We start from the raw sequence: 18448 nt of genomic DNA on the forward strand, positions 1-18448 counted from the left end.
TTTAGACCGGCAGAAAACCACGATACCTCCAGCCAATACAGTATCAACTCTAGGCGGTAAAAGATTATATATAGCCTAGGGGTTTCTTGCCACCTGTGCGTTAACGCCCTCCCATACTACCCGGGGAGGACTCCACTCTGGCCAGTGTTTACATTGGGTCATCTGGATGGGTCAGGGGAACCGTATCACCTGCAGCTCCTACCCTGTTTGTTTCCAAGGTTATAACAAGTAGGTACTAGCCTTGTGTATTTTTGGTCTTGTATATATTGCTTCAAATATTTCCCTCTCTCTGGCTTCCATCTTAACTATGGTTTGTTGACCTCCGAAATATTGTACACTACAAATCCATGCCTGATTCTCGCCCGGTCAAGCCTTTTGGCTTGACTCAGGTGTATGTTCCCCGCGGTGACCCCACAGTTGATATCGTGTTGGTTCATGGTCTCAACGGCCACCCTCACGATTCATGGACCAGCAAGTCCACTAATTGCTTCTGGCCCGTTGACCTCCTACCCGATGTGCTTGCCTCTCAACGACCTCGTATCCTAACCTATGGCTACAATGCGAATGTCACCGCATTTACTGACGGCGCATCGCGCGACTCGATCGTCAGCCATGCGGAGACTCTAGCATCTAACCTGGCCGCGAATAGAAATCTCCGTGACTGCGCCGATCGACCTATCATCTTTATTTGCCACTCTCTCGGTGGGTTGGTTGTCAAACGAGCTTTGATCTACTGCCGTAGCTTGTCGAACGAGCGAACAGAGCACCTCCGCTCCGTCTATGTATCAACCTTCGGTATCCTCTTCCTCGGCACGCCGCATAACGGATCAGATATCGCGAAATGGGGCTTATTGTTGCACAACATCTGTAGTGCCCTTCTCCCCAAGAAGGTTATGGAAGGATCCCCGCAATTGGTCAAGGCACTGCGGACAAACAATGAAACCTTGCAGCACATCAATAGTTTGTTTGCAGATATCATAAGTCGCTTCCATATCTATTTTTTCCACGAAACTCGTTCAACCGACGTCCGTGGAACAAGGGAGATTATCGTGGATGAAACTTCTGCTGCCCCATATATTGAAGGTGTTGAGAGAATGGGTATCGAGGCGGATCACAGTCACATGTGCAAGTTTGACGACGAGAACTCTGCTGGCTATGAGGTTGTTGCTGAGGCTCTTCTTCGATACTCCCGTCAAGCGCCTGCACTGATTTCAGACCGTTGGGTTGCCGAGAGAACCACTCGCACCATGGAAATGAAGGCCAAAGCTCGCGAGATCTACGACGGTACGCCTTCAAATTCTTCAGATGTATATCGACCTACTGGAGTCAAAATGCTGACTGGCCCAGTCAAGGATGACCCTCTAGCTCAAAGCACCCCAAATTTGAATAACATTGGTAGGACGCACCTTCTCCCTGCACCGAGTGAATCAGTTACGTTGAGGGATTATGAGGTTGAAGAGCCCCCTGTTTGAGGAGTGCAAGTTGAAGCCAGCGTGAATCTCTTATCTTTCTTTTTGTCTTCGCTCAGCAACACCTACGAATACTACGAATACACCCATACCTGCGGCCATTTTATTGTTGATTTTCTTCGAGTTCATGGAATTCTTGATCTATTTTTATGACAATGTGTGTCCACTATGATTATCCTTTTGTATTTAATTCAGCGTTTGGTCCTTTCTCCTAGGGTGGCTCTCAATTTTCTCCCTCAACAATCAAGCTGATATCATTCAAATCGTTTATTGAAATCCTTGGAATTATTTGAAGTCAGACATTTGGCTGACTTTTTATTTCCCCATAGGTCACTCTGTACCGACCCTTCCTCGTGCGCCTGCTACTGAAGGCCGTAGCTCCCCAGTATCTGAGATGAGCAATAGTGGCGTACTCACGTTCTCTCATTACTCACAGCGAGAGCCACAGCCCTTTGTTGCCCCACCGGGCTTTCATCCAAATGCTACATTTTTCGGCATGCAAAAGGAACTAGAAATCCTGCACAATCGCTTGTTCAAGGCCAAGGCGCGTGCAGATCGAACCATGGCCGTTTTGATTTCTGGAGTACCGGGATCAGGAAAGACTCATCTAGCACGGCAATACGTTTTTGCTCAACGCGAGTGTTACCCAGGAGGGGTGTTCTGGATTGATGCCAAATCTCGCGAGTCGGCATACAAGTGTTTCTGGGAGATCGCTCAAGCAGCCAGGCTGGTGGATCGCAAGGATGCCGAGGATTCGGTCTATCTCGAGGCTCGATCATACGTCAGCACCGTTCGAAACTGGCTCCAGACACGACAAGAGTGGATTTTGATATATGACGGAATTACTTTTGATCACGATACCGATATTAATGACTTTCGACCTTTCTTACCTTGGAATAAGAAGTGTAGCATCATTTACACATCGATTGATACTACACTTCGAAAAAAGCAACGCCTGTTTGAACCTTATTGTTTGTCAATGCCTCGACTCAGTGTGGAAGATGCTTGTAAGCTTCTTTATAAAGATCTCGGGATCAAAAAGCCGACACAGGATCAGGCTCTCCGGGCGGTGGAAATTGTTGATCACTACGAGTGCTTGCCTCTGGCTATTCATGCTATTGGCCATCGTCTCAATGCCACAGGCAAGCCGATCGAAAGATACCACGTTAAGCATCAAGTGACGGACAAAAAACTGGCGGAGCCATTCCTGAGCATTATGAATGATTTATATCGCCTGCAGCAGCGCCAGGCTTTGAATCTCATCAATTTGCTATCATTTCTTGGACACCAAATTCCTGTTGGCCTTCTCAACTTTGGAAAAAATGCCATGACTGCTGAAAATGCTGAAATCACAACAAGTGTTCAAGTCGGAGAGGACCCAGACCTTGATAATACACTGGGAACTTTGATTCATTATGGTTTAATTGAGAGAATCTCGGATTCCGACCCATTTTTTGCACAGCATATTTCAACGCCATCAGGAGACGAGATTAATGTCGACGTTAAACCTGTACCGGAACTGTCAGAGTCGTTAACCGAGAGCAGCCAAGAAGGCTTTTTCTCTATATACCGTGGCAATTCTGCCGTTGATGTTGTTAAGATCCACAGTGTGGTGCAGGGGTTTTGTCGAGACGAGCTCAAAATTAAGGATGAAGAATACAAAGAGACCATGGGCCGAGACGACCCTGGGTTTTACGACTCGTGGCTAATCGTTGCTACTCGCTTTTTGTGTAAATCCTGGGAAGCCGCTAAGGAAAGAATGACTCATTCTTCTGACTGCGGACTTATCCGGGATTACCGCGAATACGAGACACATGCATCGCGTTTGATCGAACTCTTCCCCAAGAGGCACGGTATTGGGGTGCACCCACCGATTATCCGCGAGGCAAGAGAAAGTCTGCGACGATTGATGAAGAGTCTTAGTAATGAGATCAATCGGAGGTCACCAAGTTCTTCTCAGGAGTGTGCACGTAATCAGAGATCTGTCTTTGATCGTTCTAGCAGCTCATCTTCCTCATTCCCTGAGTCCTCAGCGGACGAAGGTCTTTCACGCCAATCAACTTGGGCTTTTACAGACTCGGGTTCACCTCGGGCTGAATCTCCCGAGGAAATCGCACCTCCTCGGTTTAAATTAGATTTATTCCCGCCTCACATTTTTAGACAGGCAGGCTATGAGTCGGAAGAGGGCTATGAAACCGATGGAGAAGCGAAAGAAGCTCCTAGAATTTCTCCAGCATTGTCACAAATGAGCCAGATGACCGAGAAACCGAAGCGCTCGCCTTTATCCTCTAGCCCTCCTGTGCAACCCGACGATAGTAATGCATGGAGGCTAGTTGAGCGGCACACAAAATCACGTTCACCAAGAGAAAAACAGCAAAGACGACGTACTAGAGGGTCCTCTCGCCGATTTCGGGGAAATAAACCAGCCACCCCGTTGGTCAAGATCTCACCTGTCCATGGACGAGGGTCATCAAGTCGCAAATCCGTAGACGAGGGAGGCAGCTCCGTGATACTAGCCTCCGCCGCTGAGCGAGCACTTGCAGCTGTTCGGAAATCTGACAGAACGCAGGCAGTAGGTGAAAACCTCAAGCCGAGCACGAGCCCTCCATTTCAGGACCATGAAAACGACCATACTTATGCGAGCGTGATTGCTCATCATATCCTCGATGCCGAGCCAAAGCGCCCAGCCTCCATGCCTTCGCGACGTGGAGTAGAATTGATAGGGCCACGGATGAAAGCATCTGCAGAATCTCTTGATGGATATGGAAGCCAATTATTTGCCTCGCCACTCTCGCATGAGTTGGCACAACATGAAATCATCGCAGAGGCTATGACTCGATCAACATATAGCGATCCTGGGCGAGATTTTCTCAATCAACCATTGCGCGAGCTGGATTTGCGTACTGCACCAAATTCTCAAATCAACTCTCGACGCGCCTCACTTGCCACATTTGAGCCTATACGCGATATGTCTGCTAGTACTCCTTCACTTCTTCCTTATGGCCCACTACTCCCTTATGATGAAGACATTACTGTCACAAGGTCGAATCATTCGAGAATGGCGCAAAGCGTTTCCGGTTCTACTTTTATTCCTTCCGGTCCTCAACCTGTGCCAATAGTTTCTCATCCTTCCGCGATAATGCCTGGTGCATTGCCTCTTTCCCTGCCTTCGGATGCTCCGATATCCCAATTTACAGAGCGACCAGGACCTGATGCGCTTTCTCGTGCATCTTCTGGAATTTCAACCCAATCATGGGCAACCGAGCCTGTCCGTTACCCGCCACGCTTCTCTCCTTTCCAGAGTTTTCAAGGACCGGTCGATATATCGAGGTCCCCCACACCAATGCTCCAACCGCAGCATACAATTACTGGACGAGCAAGTTGGAATGGTGAGTTCCCCGTAATAAACAGTGCCCTTCAGTCTGATTTGCTCTATCCTGCTCTGGTTCCGCATACTATGCCTAATCACCACAGGGTAGGCTCAGTAGACGAACGACTGCAAGCAGTCAAGCCGGCATGGGATTCTGAGATGGAGCCTGCACAGTTACTCAATTTCGGTTCTCATCGCGTTGACGTGCGAGAGGCTCGTCAACGATTGTCGGAGTCTGGTCGGCTGCAGATACCGAGACATGTTCCCACTTACCAGCTGTATCATCCTAACCTATCTGGACCTTTGATTCAAGATGGGGGACATGTCTATACTCCTGCCCCTCCACTCGAGGTATATGGAACACGCGCACGCAGTGGTAGTACCCCGCAACGTCCTAATCACTACGATGGACTGGGTGTACGATTTCAATGATAAGACCCCGAACATTTCTTTCGCTTGGCCTCTCTATAATCTGTCTTCTTTTTCTCTTCTTATTGCATACATATTTGGTTTCCTTGCATCTTTGATGGAGCTTTTGTTTTGCTTTCGCTCTTTGCTATTTTTATGATACACCATTTTATACCTTTCATTGATGTTTGCTTCATACAGCCTCTTGCCTTATGAGGTCAATTTTGAGTTTTTTTTTTTGAGATTCGTCTCTTTGACAGAGACCTAGAAAGAATGCATCTATAACAGTGTCGATTGCATGGATGTGCGGCTGTTTTCAAGGTCATAAAGCATGAAGTTGGTGTCTGTTTTATGTTCTCTCTCTCTCTCTCTCTTCTTTTTCTTTTTCTTTTCACTTCTTTTAGAATAATAATTTAAAGTCTTTTCCGAGAAGCTTTGAATAAACTATAACTCGCATACATAGTCTGTTCAATAGACATAGTCATCTCATAATAAATTCTTTCCAAGATTGCGAACTCTGAGCCTCATGATACTACATTATCGTACAGACTCCCCCTTCTTCTGACTCAAGTTTGTGAAATATCTCCGTCTTCGCCGAGCGGAACTGTTTATAGGCATCCCGACTATGAGTCATCTCTTCTCGACTGATCTAAATCGCGTCCTGGTAGTCTTCCGCTTCAGCCATGGCCTTTTCCCTCTTCTGTCTATCTAATCGATGGTTCCGCTCAGCTTCCTTGTGCATGCTACGAACCAAATCTTCGAGCGCCAATAACTCAGTATCCTTGCGATCAATCTCTTCTCGAAAATATATTTCAAGAACATCCATTTTCTCCTTCCATTCCTGCTGCTCGTCCCCATGAAAATCCTCAAAGGTACCCTTCAAGATCGCCTGGTCCTGATGCCCCTCACTCAAACATTCTTCAATCTCATCCTTGACTTCTGTCAACTCAGCCAGATTCTCCGCATCTTCATTCTCAGCTGCTTTCTCCATCTGAGCAGTAACCTCAGCCAGTTGCTCCTCATACGCCTTCCTAGCTTTATACAACTGTATCCCCACCTGGGTCCCAACAGAAGACTTAGCGAGGATCTTTCTTTCCTGGAAAAACTCACGCGGAAACTGTAAAGCCTCCGGCTTGTACCCATCAGAAAGCCCAATTAACTGTGACATAATGTGCTGTGCATGAGCCTTCTGCTCATACTGATTCCAAGTCCCAGTTTCATTGAAGCGGCGTGAAAATGCTTCACTCTGTTGTAAATCACCATAATACGCGCGGAGCATCCCCATCTCTCTGTTCCTTAAGAAGGCACATTGGTTCCAGGTTTGTCTATTGTCTTTTAGATCCGACTCGCGGGGCCACATTGTCGTTACAATACAAAAATTCCGATACCCTGCGAATCCGCAGATGGCCTTCACTTTGTTGATGTTATGGCGGCTGATGGGCTCCAAATTGTCTCTATCATTAGGCTGTAACATCAAGATGCCGTTGATACGTACTTCGTTAGCGTACGAGGCGCCGAGGTACGAAGAGAGGACTTTGAGGGTCTCCACGTCTGAGCGATTTGGATCGTTGAAGCCTGGCGTATCAATAAGGTGGATTCGTCTCCCGTGCCACTTGTAGTTGTAAACATTGATTAAGTCGGTACTTAGACGTTTTGTGTTAGTTATTAATTATCTAGAGTATATTATCTCTGGGGTGCATACATGATGGGAGGCGTTCAGAAGGGCCAATTTCCTGATCGGTACAGCGACGTATAAAGCTCGATTTACCAGAGGCCGGTGCACCTACTATGATGAAGAATCTGTCCAAAGAGTCTACCTCGATGAGGCCTGTGAAGGCTGCGAAGCGCCGAGCGTTGGCGGCTAACCGCTCGCAAGCAGTCCCTTCATCATTCATATTTAAAAAATTGACAGATAACAGAGCAAGAAATAAATGAGATTAGAATCCCTACTGAGACGCCGTATGTAAACTGATGGGTCTATGGATTTGGTGAGTGCGGAGTAGAATCACGGAGGCCCAAGGCATACTTCTGGGGCGGGATGACGGGCCTTTATCATGAGGGCTCAGCCTCGAGCCGGAAATCCCTGTCGAATTTTATCTATCATCCGACTTTTCTTCGTTTGAGGTCATTATTGCCGGTGGCGTAGTATCCGAATCTTGACAACGACGTGTCCATGCAAAGACAGGGGTAACTGCCTCGCATGATGCTTTTCAAACAAGTTTTGACGCCAGCAAATAAGCAATAAGGTGCCACAATAATATTCACTGATTTGATGCTATACTCAAGTCGCTGAATAGTATGATCCTGCTATCATTAAGGGCCAATTATACATGTTCCGGTCCCTCTATTATTCCAATTCGGGCGCCGGGTCGATTCCAGGACATCAATCATAATCTTCCACGACAGGCGATAACCCCTGTGCATGCACTAGACGCTCGCGTGGCGTCTCAACCCTTGCTATATAGGATGAGTGAGTACTGACACTAGGTTGATTGAGCAATGAACTGCAAAATAGGTGTTATTATAGCCAGGTATGTGAGGGGTAGTCTGACGAACCAGAGGATTCATAACTTGTTGGTTTTTCACTTCTCTCTCAGTGTTAATCAACTGACCGAAAAATTCCCTCTTGAAAATAAAAAAAGATTCCGCTACTCGATGATTTGAAATCAAGGAGACTTCGCAATTGAAGATGCTCGGTGCTTAGGCCAGGATCAGGAGTATTAAAACCACCCAATCTGTCCAATATATGGGATGAGGAGACAGAATGAAGGTCAAATCTGTTGGCTTTCAGCATATCACTTAATGCACTGGCAGCCACGGTTAGAATACCCGAGAGAGTTATAATCGTACTGGGATATGTGTATGCATTGCAGATATAATTCATTGTATCTTTGTCCCGGGACACTTTGTACAAATTGCGTAATATATACAGACAAGGATGATTCGAATAGTCGGTTGAATATGCTGGAAGCTCCATGATGCGTTTTTGAAGCTTGGTTCCTGTTTAAATCTTTGATAATCTCCGAAGGGGTGGATAACGTAAAATTTCGAATATAGCGTGCCACTTTCAAGTGAAGACACTCACTTGATTTAATAGAAACAGAGAAAATCCGTACTCGATCTTGAAGATGATAATCGGTGGGAACAAAAAAAGCAAAGAAAGAATCGGTGTGCTTGATTGATATATGATTGAAATTTATCGATTTGGGATGCAATATTTATGCAGCAAAATTGGAGGCTGAAGAAAATGAGGCATCTCATGCACACTTGCCTAGGTGCGACATGATAATGTCGGAGCCTTGAAACAGCCTGATGGTAGAATATTCCGTTGCTTAGATTTGAAGAACAAAGGCCCAAACATTTCAGGGTCAACTGAAATGTTTTAAGCTAAGAAAAAATACATTGTACTTCTTGAGTTTAGACAAGATGTTCGGAGATCGAGTATTCTTCGAATAGTGATTGGCTTCACCTCAACTTTGTAGAATTTTGTATGGTTTTTCTGATCGAGTCTTAACTTCGTCTTTAGGTAGAAATGGGTTCTATGTTAGACTAGGGTTGTTCTGCAAGTGGTCGAATAATTTCTAAACATTTGAATAATCCTTGAGGGGAAATCTACATGACCCTTCATTTGGCGACCGTCCTGGGCACTTGCCAGGGCCCTTTCTGAGCTCCTCGTCGATACCATGGTTTTTAATATAGAAAAATACAATGTTCTCATGCTGAATTCCCGCCCAATTTACCTATTCCTTGGTGGAATTCTCGTCGAGGCTGGGAACCGATCGAGTTGATGTATGCCGCTGGGTCGAAGCCAGGCTGTTGGTGGACATTCCGACTGGGTGCTTGTTTTAGAGACCCTGGCATGATCTGTATCATTTTTTTAAGTTTTCGTCTCTTAAAAAACCAATTTTACTCAATGGGTAAATTTCGTTTTGAAACTATGATGCGTCGCGCCATATCTAGATGTCCTACGTAAACTGTATCTTGCAACTGCCACGCACCTTATATACGCGAACCCTACACTTAACCCAACCCTCGGGATAAGCACACGCCCAGCCTCCCCGCCTTTGGATGGGCTCGAAATCACACCTCAGCACGTTAGTTATTGTTTTGCGCCTATACTCAACTCCGAGATGGCCCAATATACACAAGTTGAGCTCCTCACACTCCATGGACCGGTATTTCGTCGCGTTTCAGCAGCTCCCCCTCGACCGGCTACGGACGATGAGATTCCTATCATTGATCTAGGCACAATCGATGATGGCTTTGAAGCCAGAGAAAACATTGCATCTAAGATCAAACATGCAGCAGAGAACATTGGATTTTTCTATATCAAAAACCATGGTATCGACGAGGAGCTCATAGAAAGGGCCCTGGCAAGTGCCCAGGCCTTTTTTGGCCAAACGGATGAGCAAAAAAACCAGGCTCACGATAGATATCGTGGAGTTGGAAGCACACAGATAAATAAAAAAGAAACCAAAGGTTGGTTTTCATCCATCTCAAAAACTACCTCTGATATTTGCTAACTGGATGATTGTTGGAACATCTACACTACAGACCGGAAAGAGACCTTCTTTCTTCCATATAACCCCAGAAATGACCCCACGCTCGCCGACCCCGCAACCCTTCCCCATAAAAACCAACATCTAGACAGTGAAAACGATTATTTTTGGCAGGGAACTGGCCATATTTCAGACTTCAAAGAGACAACCATTGAATTTTGGCAACGTCGCCTCATCCTCGCTCGCAAGGTAATCCGCATTTTCGCATTGGCTCTTGATATGCCCGAGAACTACTTCGACGAAGTCATCACACAGCCAGGTGCAGATGGCCTCTACATACACTACCCAGGTTTACCAGAAGTTATCTTCGAGGGCACCGAAGCCGATGTCGGTATTGGTTCGCACACAGATATTCAATGCATTACCCTTCTTTGGCAGGATATGTCTGGGGGTTTACAAGTGTTGTCAGCCAGTGACGAATGGCTTGATGCACGACCTATCCCTGGCACATTAGTTGTCAATATTGGAGACTTTTTACAGAGGTTGTCTAATGATAGATTCAAGTCTACTGTGCATCGGGTTTACAATCGACAGTCTACTTCGCGATATTCTATGCCATTTTTCTTGGGATTTAATCCTGACTCGGTCTGTCAGGTTGTCCCGTCTTGTATCGATGAAGAACACCCTGCTTTATACGAGCCTATTACTTGTGGGAAAGTAAGACACCCCCAATCTCATTCCATGATAATGTGCGTTTTGCTGACTGAGTATTAGTGGCATCGGGATCGAATGGCGCTTGCGCAGGGGAAGCTCTCGTGGCAAGAATCTGGCTATAAGTCTACATAGAAAAATCCGTTCAACGAAAGTACGATCACACTTTTAAAAGGATATTTATTTATTAACCACTGATTAAGGGCCAAAATTTCTCGCTTTGCAGCACATAATCTATTTTAGAGCGCGGAGTGGAACTCTTAATCTGCACAACATGGGGTTAGCTCCACTCTTAATTAAGCTTTGACAACCCTATAGCTTCCTCAAGCTTCAGCTCCATAGAACCTAAGAGATGAATTGAACGACACGGTGGCTTGTTAGAGCCGTGTCTCTATTTCAAACAGGATATTTAATTGTCCAAGCTTGAAAAAACTTGGCTGTGGATCCTCGGGGGTGTGACCGAGAATCGACGTAAGAAATGCGACGCTGATGACGTCGTGATGCCAGGAAACAGCCGAACCATATCCAAGTATTTACCTTTAAAAGCTCGCTCAATGGCAAAAACACAACTTTAATTTCCTGCATACAAATACTTCAGGTCGCTATAAACTCAAGCAAATTCTTCTTTGGCAAAAACACTACACAGTACTATTCCCAATCTATCGCAACTCATCGCAACTCATCGCTATCCATCATGTCCTCTGCACGCTTTATGGCAATCGCCAAGTCCCGTGTGGCAACTACCACGCCGAGATCTATCATTGCTATTCGGGGTATCTCTTCGACTGCTAGACTGGAGAAGAGCCCAGTCGAGGCTACAAAGGATACTCTTAAGAAAGCCGATCGGGTTGTTTCCGATGCTGCAGTGAAGGGCATCAACAAGGGTGGTAAGTGGGCATTCTTAGTACATTCACCTAGTTCCAGTGGTGGGCTTTCCATGACCAACTTTTGCTTTACGTTTCTTTTTCCAAACAAACTTAAGTAAGGAAATACAGGCGCTAATGTTGGACCTTGTTGCATTGTAGATGAAGCTGCCCACAAAATCAAGGATGCCGTCGGCGGCGTCGCGCAGGAGGCACAGTCAAAGGCCGGAGATGTAAAGGGGAACGCATCCGAGTACGAGGGTAAAGTCAAGGGAACTGCAGAGGAGGCCGCAGGCAAGGCTAAGGGAAAGGCAAGTGAGGCCGCTGGCAAGGCTAAGGAGCATCTCGGCTGAGAGCTTCTCATTTAAGATGAAACTGGCGTATTGATTCACTGTTTGTACATCATGAACTATAATACCAACTTTAAAGTTACCTATAAAAAGATCGAAAAAGAGGAAACGGAAAAAAAGAAGATACAAATGAATATGCTAAATAATCAAAACGCCGACCATAGTGTATGCGGATCATGATAGATGTCAAGAGCTTAGGCCTTCCATTCCCTCCATGCCACCCAAATCTTCCCAGAAGTTACTGAAATCCACGTTTTCTTCCTTAAACATCTGTTGCACCTGGAACATCGCTGACTTTTGTCGTTCCGGAGTGAAGCCCCCAGGCTGTGCACTCTCCGACGACACCAACTCGACCCAGCGAAAGAACAAATCCTCTTTGCCCATCGCAGTCAACTTGTCCTTGAAGGCCAAAATTTGATCTCGCTGCGCCGAGCGTTGCCGGTTAGCTGGAGTGTTCTCATCCCCAACACGCCAGATGAGCCACCCATCAGAATCGGTATGAACCAGCACAGCAGTACGGAACTCATCCAACTGCACGCCATCACCCTTGGTAATTCTGTCCACCAAAGCATGAGCGGATGTCATGGCAGGGTAGTCGAGATTCCAGTCCTCGTCAACAAGCAAGTAACCTGTTTTGCCAATTCGCTCAGGAGTCACGGCAGCTACGATCTTATCGCGCATGGCCTCGTTTTCACGAATCCACTTGTTACGTTCGAGCGTCTTGCTCCAGCTGCGGTTACTGCGACGGACAATGATCTCCCGGTCTCGGAACCCGATTGCACGCCGCCAGCGTAGGGGACCGAGCACGAAATTTATAGGCCAAGCCAAAAACTGTGTCGCGAGGACATAGTCAATGAAAATGGTCCCTGTCCGCCGGAGAACGAGTGGCGCCATCTGCAACCATGACAGGGAAGCTTCATCAACCGTCATCGAGCTTTGGAACATGAAGAAATTCTTTATAAGTGTTGGGTAGGTGCTGATTCCGAAGTATACACGCGCGGCAATCGCCAAGGCCAGCACTACGTTCACTATCGAAGGAACTAGGAAGGTCTGCCATTTGAGATCGGGTGATGTTGTGTCGATATGTATAAGGTATACCTCATCCGAAGATAGAGGCTCAACGAAGGGTTGTAAGACATTTGGAGTCTTGATAAAGGGAGGAATAGGACCGGAGGATGCGGAGTTTGGGGTCGAGGTGCCTGATGAGGCCGGAGTTGAGCCGGGCGTTTTCCGGCGGGAGGATTTCGTCATGGTGTAAGGTGTAGCTTTGAAGGAGCTTAGAAAAAAGGGCAAGAAGTATTCGTTTGAGATATTGCGGGAGGATATGAGCTGGGATGTTCCTTTTGGATAGTGCTGGGGTGCACCCTGGCGTTGATTGTGGTTTTTATTCGAAACACGAGTCTGCAAATGATCAGAGCAAGTGCGCGGGTCACATGTCAAGGCGAGTCACCAATGTTGCTCGCATGATCCAACCAAACAGACCAGGAAGAGTGGTATGTGGATAGGAAAGAAACAAGTAGCTAGACGAATATGAGACGAAGAAGGGATGAGGGCCAAAGGAAATCCCACAACAGTGCTTTGCAAGAAGTTAAATTCCACACTGCATAATCGACATGAAGCTCTGCTGCTAACCTCATCGGGCAATGCGGGATCTCCATATTTACTTTACTCAGGCGCTCCAAGTTATTCGCCTCTCTAATACCTAGAAGAACGGCTCTTTATCCCCTTTAAATCTCCAAGCAAGGGGGAATTTTCTTCTTCGTTCATTTCCGCGCCATGTCAACTTCTCAAGGCGATCGGGTTTCCCTGGCGCGTCACAACTACCCCCAGTCGCCCTTTAACCGCGCGCGCGAAGCCAACTACGAATTCGATCTGGATACCTCCAATTTCCCCACACCTTCCAAACAGAATGGTTCGCGTTCTCACCACAGTTATCGAACGAGCACACTAGCTGGGGCATATCGGGCTGCATCGCGTGCATCCATGGAGGAAGGCATACAATCGGGCTCGTCCCCAAGTCCCCGACAGGCGCGACGACCATTCGGCGCGTTCTCTCCCAATTCCGAGACATCAAACCCACGAGCGGAGACGATGGACGTGTATCGAGGGACCGAAGGATACGATTACCCACCAAACAACGCACCGCTAGAAGAATGGGATGCACCACGGGGCGCTCGTTCTGCAAGTTATTCTTCCTCTCATACAAGGAATCGCGACTACGAGCATGTCGCTCATGATGGACTTGCAATCTCTGAAGTCAGTTTGTTTAGTGAAAATGGGCGATATTCTCCGCGCCGAAGGACTACGGATTATAACAAAGATGAGCAGCGCCTGAGGCGTGTCACTGGGAAAGACTCGCCAGTGTTTAGCAAAGCTAAGACTGGGCGAGCAGCTCTGACTGCAGATAATCTCCAACGACGTGAAGAGGAGGAGGTCGAGAGCCAACATATATCGGATGGTGACAACGAGCATGGTCCGTCATTGAATTTGCCAACTACTTGGGGAAGCCGTGCAACTCGCCGACAAGAATGGCTTCGGAACGTCAGTCAACGCAGCGTCTCGGATGAGTCCAAGGAAAGGGAGGGGGGTCCTCCGAAAGTATCAGCGGATCCGTCTGAACCTAGGACAAGGTCAAACGATACTTTAACTTCTAAACGTCGCTCTTCTCCCCGTTCGCTAGAACGAAATCGCATTCCGACCCGAAGTGCCCTCGAGGAGCGCACTGCCAACCCACACATACAAGATATACCCGAACCGAGGGAGGAGCTAAACGAAAGGAAGTTTAGCCCGGATCACGCCGCGCCCGGTGAAGGCGATCCTATCCCGAATACTCCTATTGTGGTATTCAAAAATTCGAATTTTACAAAACAAAATCAGCCAAAGCGAGACTCTCAAAACTTGTTACGTCTATTGTCGAGAACCGAAAGCCCGAAGCTGGAGCAGACGCAAACCCCCGAGCCACCGAAGCTATTCGAACGACACGTATATGATAAAACGCCTCGAGTGACAGGTGCATGGATTGATACCCCAATAACAGCGAAGGTTGCCCAAATTCCAGATGATTTGACAAAGGACATTGTTGTTCCGTCTGGCGCGCCGAAGGCTGTCGAAGCCCCGAAGCAGCAAAGCAAGTCGCAAACAGAAGTCGGAGCTAAATCTAAAAACTTGAATAAAGAGCCAATTACCATAACAGAAAAATCTCCGGAAGAAGAGAAACCAACGAGGCCGTCAAGGTCCTCTGTTTTTCGGCCAAAGCTTCCAAAGAGTGGCTTGGAAACAGTTATTGAGGATGTCAACTCTGGAAAGGAGACTCTTGGTTTAGGAGACGATACTATCGAATCTCTTCAGGCGATTGTAAATGACCAAATTGTCTTGAAAACGGAAGAGGAGGAAGAGGCAGCCTATGAGAAAGAGGTCCTTGCGAAATTACAACTAGCTCGCTGGAACGGGCAGGGCTCAGTTGATATTGATCAACTAGACGAGAAAATAACATCTCTCGCAAACAAGATCTACGAGATGAAAAATGGTCTCGCCAAGCTTGAAGGAAATATCTCTCAGAGCGGTTCCGTCACGCCGCAGTCCAGCCCCTCTGCAGAAAAGAAACCTCAACACACCATCCGCCAACAAACCAGCGAATCCTGTGAACAGTGTGCATCACATCCTCATGGCCGCGTCTACGCTGCGATTCCATTACCCCAGCTTTGGATTCGAAATCCATCTACCCGGCGTTGCCAGCTCACAAAACTTGGTTGGGTCACTTTCGTGTCATTGACATGGTATGTCATTGAGTGCATGATGGTAGAGCAGTACTGTCACCCCACAATTTCGGAAACCTGCGATGGATATTGTCTCATGCCAGATGCTCCTGAGTTTCCATTTGTGACTGTCACAATGCTGTGGCGTTGGTCTCATTTATCAGTCATTCTAATGCCCATATTCACTGCCGCCATGGCTTTCTTCCGCTTGATTGGATTGTTGCTAGGGCTATGGGATGGCTACGCCGATGAGCCAACGGAAATAGGCAATCTCGTGGGTGAAGTTCGCATCAACGGAACCCCTGTGGCGTTTCCTTGGCTTTCATCCCCGTCAGCTCAGGGTCTCCCACCCCCACAGCCGCCTGTCTGGACCCCACGCGATGAACCGCCACCCAACCAACCGCCGCGCAACGAAGCCCCTGTCAAATGGGATGACGACCAACCTTCAATGGATGATGATGAATTTATTTAAACAGCCTAATTTTGCACTGAGATGGCACCTTATGACCTTATCATGGATTTTGGAGATAGGCGCAATTGGCTTAAAGGGACCCCAAGGACTGGCTGTCGAATATAGCGACATGTACTCAATAATTCTTTTGGTACTCTGCAGATGCAGACTTCAAAGTCAATATTCTTAGCTTATAATAATACCAAATTTTGTAACCAACCAAGCTTAATTGCCATTATTGCACTACCGGCTCCTTATAACTAAACTTGCTGATTACAAGTAAAACTCAAAGACCTGTGAGTGGGGTCTGTCATTGAACAACATCAATAAGGTGTTTGATACGAGAAAAAATCTGTAATTAAATCCACATGGGATGATTCCCCAATAGTATCCGATCCCCATGAATCTCCTAGCCACATTGTCTGGTGGCCGGACTTGCTTGGCAGCCATTTTGTAAGGCTTTCGCCGTTTGGATTGCCAGTTTTGATAAAGTTTGCCCAATATGCTGTCATTTTAGTCTGTATTTCATAGTCATCGCTGGTCCAAGGCATATCGGGGTAGTTGTATGGAATATTGTTGAACACATAGTACATCTCACTTCCATGAAATGCACCCAGAACTTGACCTGGTGGCGCATGGGTCCAGTAATAAGACCAAACGGGCTGCTTGCTTCCACCCGCCGCCATGTTCAATGCGAATTGCCATGTCGAAATGCGGCTGAAATCTTGCCACATCAGGTTGCTCTGATTGTTGGCTTCGTAGTAGGTATCCGCAGGATAGAGTTCGAAGTAGCGAGTAGAGAGATTTCCATACATGGCAGTGTAATTGCCCTTGTAAGTGCTGACTGTGTAGCCTGGGTCTGGCGATGCACCTGTTTCATCCTTGTTGTTGCCTGCTAGAATGGGCACATTTGCATGTTCATTGTTTAGCAGAGCCTCCCAGTAACTGTATGGTAGAACATAACCGTCTACTACGGGTCGCCATAGTGGAGGTTCGGAAAAATTTGTCACATTCTCGAATTGCGTCCCATCGAATATTGTGTCATTCAGTTGGCTCCATGTCGTCATGTTGGCTGTCGGGATCTTTCGTGCCTCCGCAATCGATGATACATTGAGTTTGTTAGACACGAAGTCGACACCAGAAGCCAAAGCATGCTCTTTCTGTCGATAGCTTGTGGCAACAGAGCCGGTGATAGGGTCGTGTGGTGCTCGAGGGCCACTCTCTGCGATAACACCGGCGATCAACCCAGAAGATTGTGGGCTGTAGAACATGTCTAGGGCACACGAGGAACCAGAGGATTGGCCTCCCACTGTGATTTTCTCTGGGTTGCCTCCAAAATTGGCAATCTCTGCTTTGACCCATTCGACGGCAGCAATCATATCCATCACGCCATAATTACCGGATACATTGTGCGGCGACTCAGAGGAGAGTTCGGGGTGGGCTAGGTATCCAAATGGTCCTAGTCTGTAGTTGATAGTCACCATGACAATATCATGCACAGCAAGTCCAGAGCCGTCATATGTAATCACATCGCCGGACCCATCGACGAAACGTCCACCATACATCCAGATGTATACAGGAAGATTGGCTGACGGATCAGTAGTAGAAGTCCAGATATTGAGATAAAGGCAGTCCTCACTCATGACCTCACTTCCAGTTGTCCATAGACCTTTACCATCAATGAGAGGCTGGGGGCATTGAGGTCCTGATACGGTGGCTTTACGGACACCATCCCAAGAGTCTGGCTTTGTGGGAGGGGTCCAACGGGCCTCTCCAGTAGGTGGCGATGCAAAGGGAATTCCCTTGAAAGCATATACATTGTCACGATATTCAGAGACGTTTCCTTGGAGACGACCATAACTTGTGCGAATGATGGGGTTCTTGTCACCCTCGGTGCTGCTTGAGGGGGCACCTTGAGCTCCGATAGCTACCAAGGTGCCAATCAATAATGAAGAAATTGAGCGCATGGCTTGAAACTTCGTAATTGGCGCCTCTCAATATAGTCGTTGGCAACAATGAGCCCGAGATTGACCATTGTTGGCCGCTTCCCTTCCTTTTATAGGTGAGCAGTATGCAAGATGATAATTGTAGGACCAAAGCTATGCCGCTCATTGTTTCTACTTGTGGGAATATCTTTGAAGATCGCATGTGGACTGACACGGCTGGCAATTGTATGAGTGTCTATGTGAAGTGGGTGGCACTAACCATGTATGGTTTCAAGGCCCGAATATTCAAACCTCCTGCCACATTTTAGTATGATCCACGATACATTTGCGATCCAATAAGGAACTATCATCACCTAACTTCCCCGCTAGTATCGGCATGTTTTCAGCTGGGGTATAGTTTCTTCTCCACAAGATCGGCTTCTCCGGGCTTTCCGTCCGTCATATACATCACTCGATTGCGGGGTATCGGCCCCATTAACTCATAGCGAGCTAGCCTGTAGTCAAAGCTTCGGCTACCTAAGTCAAAAAAAAGTGAATGATTGAGATTTTCTCTCGAGGCCGGAAGGCCTTCTTTGGGAAAAAGAGATCCGGGACTCGGATGTTGCGATATCCAGTGCTGTTGTCCG

At 47.1% G+C, this 18448-nt stretch overlaps 7 protein-coding genes across 7 annotated transcripts; 4 read left to right on the forward strand and 3 right to left on the reverse strand.

Moving 5' to 3' along the window:
* Nucleotides 1–347: 347 nt before the first annotated feature.
* On the forward strand, nucleotides 348–5271 carry N7478_003297 (uncharacterized protein; the record flags this gene model as incomplete). The annotated part of the gene is made up of 3 exons (XM_056919511.1): nucleotides 348–1284; nucleotides 1348–1395; nucleotides 1799–5271. 3 exons carry the CDS (start codon nucleotides 348–350, stop codon nucleotides 5269–5271), a joined length of 4458 nt encoding a protein of 1485 aa, XP_056782669.1.
* A 625-nt stretch (nucleotides 5272–5896) lies between these two features.
* Nucleotides 5897–7142, reverse strand: N7478_003298 (uncharacterized protein; the record flags this gene model as incomplete). Its single annotated transcript, XM_056919512.1, has 2 exons — nucleotides 5897–6859; nucleotides 7035–7142. 2 exons carry the CDS (start codon nucleotides 7140–7142, stop codon nucleotides 5897–5899), a joined length of 1071 nt encoding a protein of 356 aa, XP_056782670.1.
* A 2235-nt stretch (nucleotides 7143–9377) lies between these two features.
* Nucleotides 9378–10592, forward strand: N7478_003299 (isopenicillin N synthase family dioxygenase; the record flags this gene model as incomplete). Its single annotated transcript, XM_056919513.1, has 3 exons — nucleotides 9378–9726; nucleotides 9802–10463; nucleotides 10521–10592. 3 exons carry the CDS (start codon nucleotides 9378–9380, stop codon nucleotides 10590–10592), a joined length of 1083 nt encoding a protein of 360 aa, XP_056782671.1.
* Nucleotides 10593–11151: 559 nt separating this feature from the next.
* On the forward strand, nucleotides 11152–11673 carry N7478_003300 (uncharacterized protein; the record flags this gene model as incomplete). The annotated part of the gene is made up of 2 exons (XM_056919514.1): nucleotides 11152–11344; nucleotides 11453–11673. 2 exons carry the CDS (start codon nucleotides 11152–11154, stop codon nucleotides 11671–11673), a joined length of 414 nt encoding a protein of 137 aa, XP_056782672.1.
* Nucleotides 11674–11856: 183 nt separating this feature from the next.
* N7478_003301 (uncharacterized protein) lies at nucleotides 11857–12921 on the reverse strand (the record flags this gene model as incomplete). Its single annotated transcript, XM_056919515.1, has 1 exon — nucleotides 11857–12921. One exon carries the CDS (start codon nucleotides 12919–12921, stop codon nucleotides 11857–11859), a length of 1065 nt encoding a protein of 354 aa, XP_056782673.1.
* A 525-nt stretch (nucleotides 12922–13446) lies between these two features.
* On the forward strand, nucleotides 13447–15897 carry N7478_003302 (uncharacterized protein; the record flags this gene model as incomplete). The annotated part of the gene is made up of 1 exon (XM_056919516.1): nucleotides 13447–15897. One exon carries the CDS (start codon nucleotides 13447–13449, stop codon nucleotides 15895–15897), a length of 2451 nt encoding a protein of 816 aa, XP_056782674.1.
* A 302-nt stretch (nucleotides 15898–16199) lies between these two features.
* On the reverse strand, nucleotides 16200–17843 carry N7478_003303 (carboxylesterase/lipase family protein; the record flags this gene model as incomplete). Its single annotated transcript, XM_056919517.1, has 1 exon — nucleotides 16200–17843. The coding sequence occupies one exon, from the start codon at nucleotides 17841–17843 to the stop codon at nucleotides 16200–16202; it is 1644 nt and encodes a 547-aa protein (XP_056782675.1).
* Between the last annotated feature and the right edge of the window lie 605 nt (nucleotides 17844–18448).

The sequence above is a fragment of the Penicillium angulare genome, assembly GCF_028827245.1.
Source record: "Penicillium angulare strain IBT 27051 chromosome Unknown utg000003l_segment0_segment0, whole genome shotgun sequence".
Taxonomy (NCBI): domain Eukaryota; kingdom Fungi; phylum Ascomycota; class Eurotiomycetes; order Eurotiales; family Aspergillaceae; genus Penicillium; species Penicillium angulare.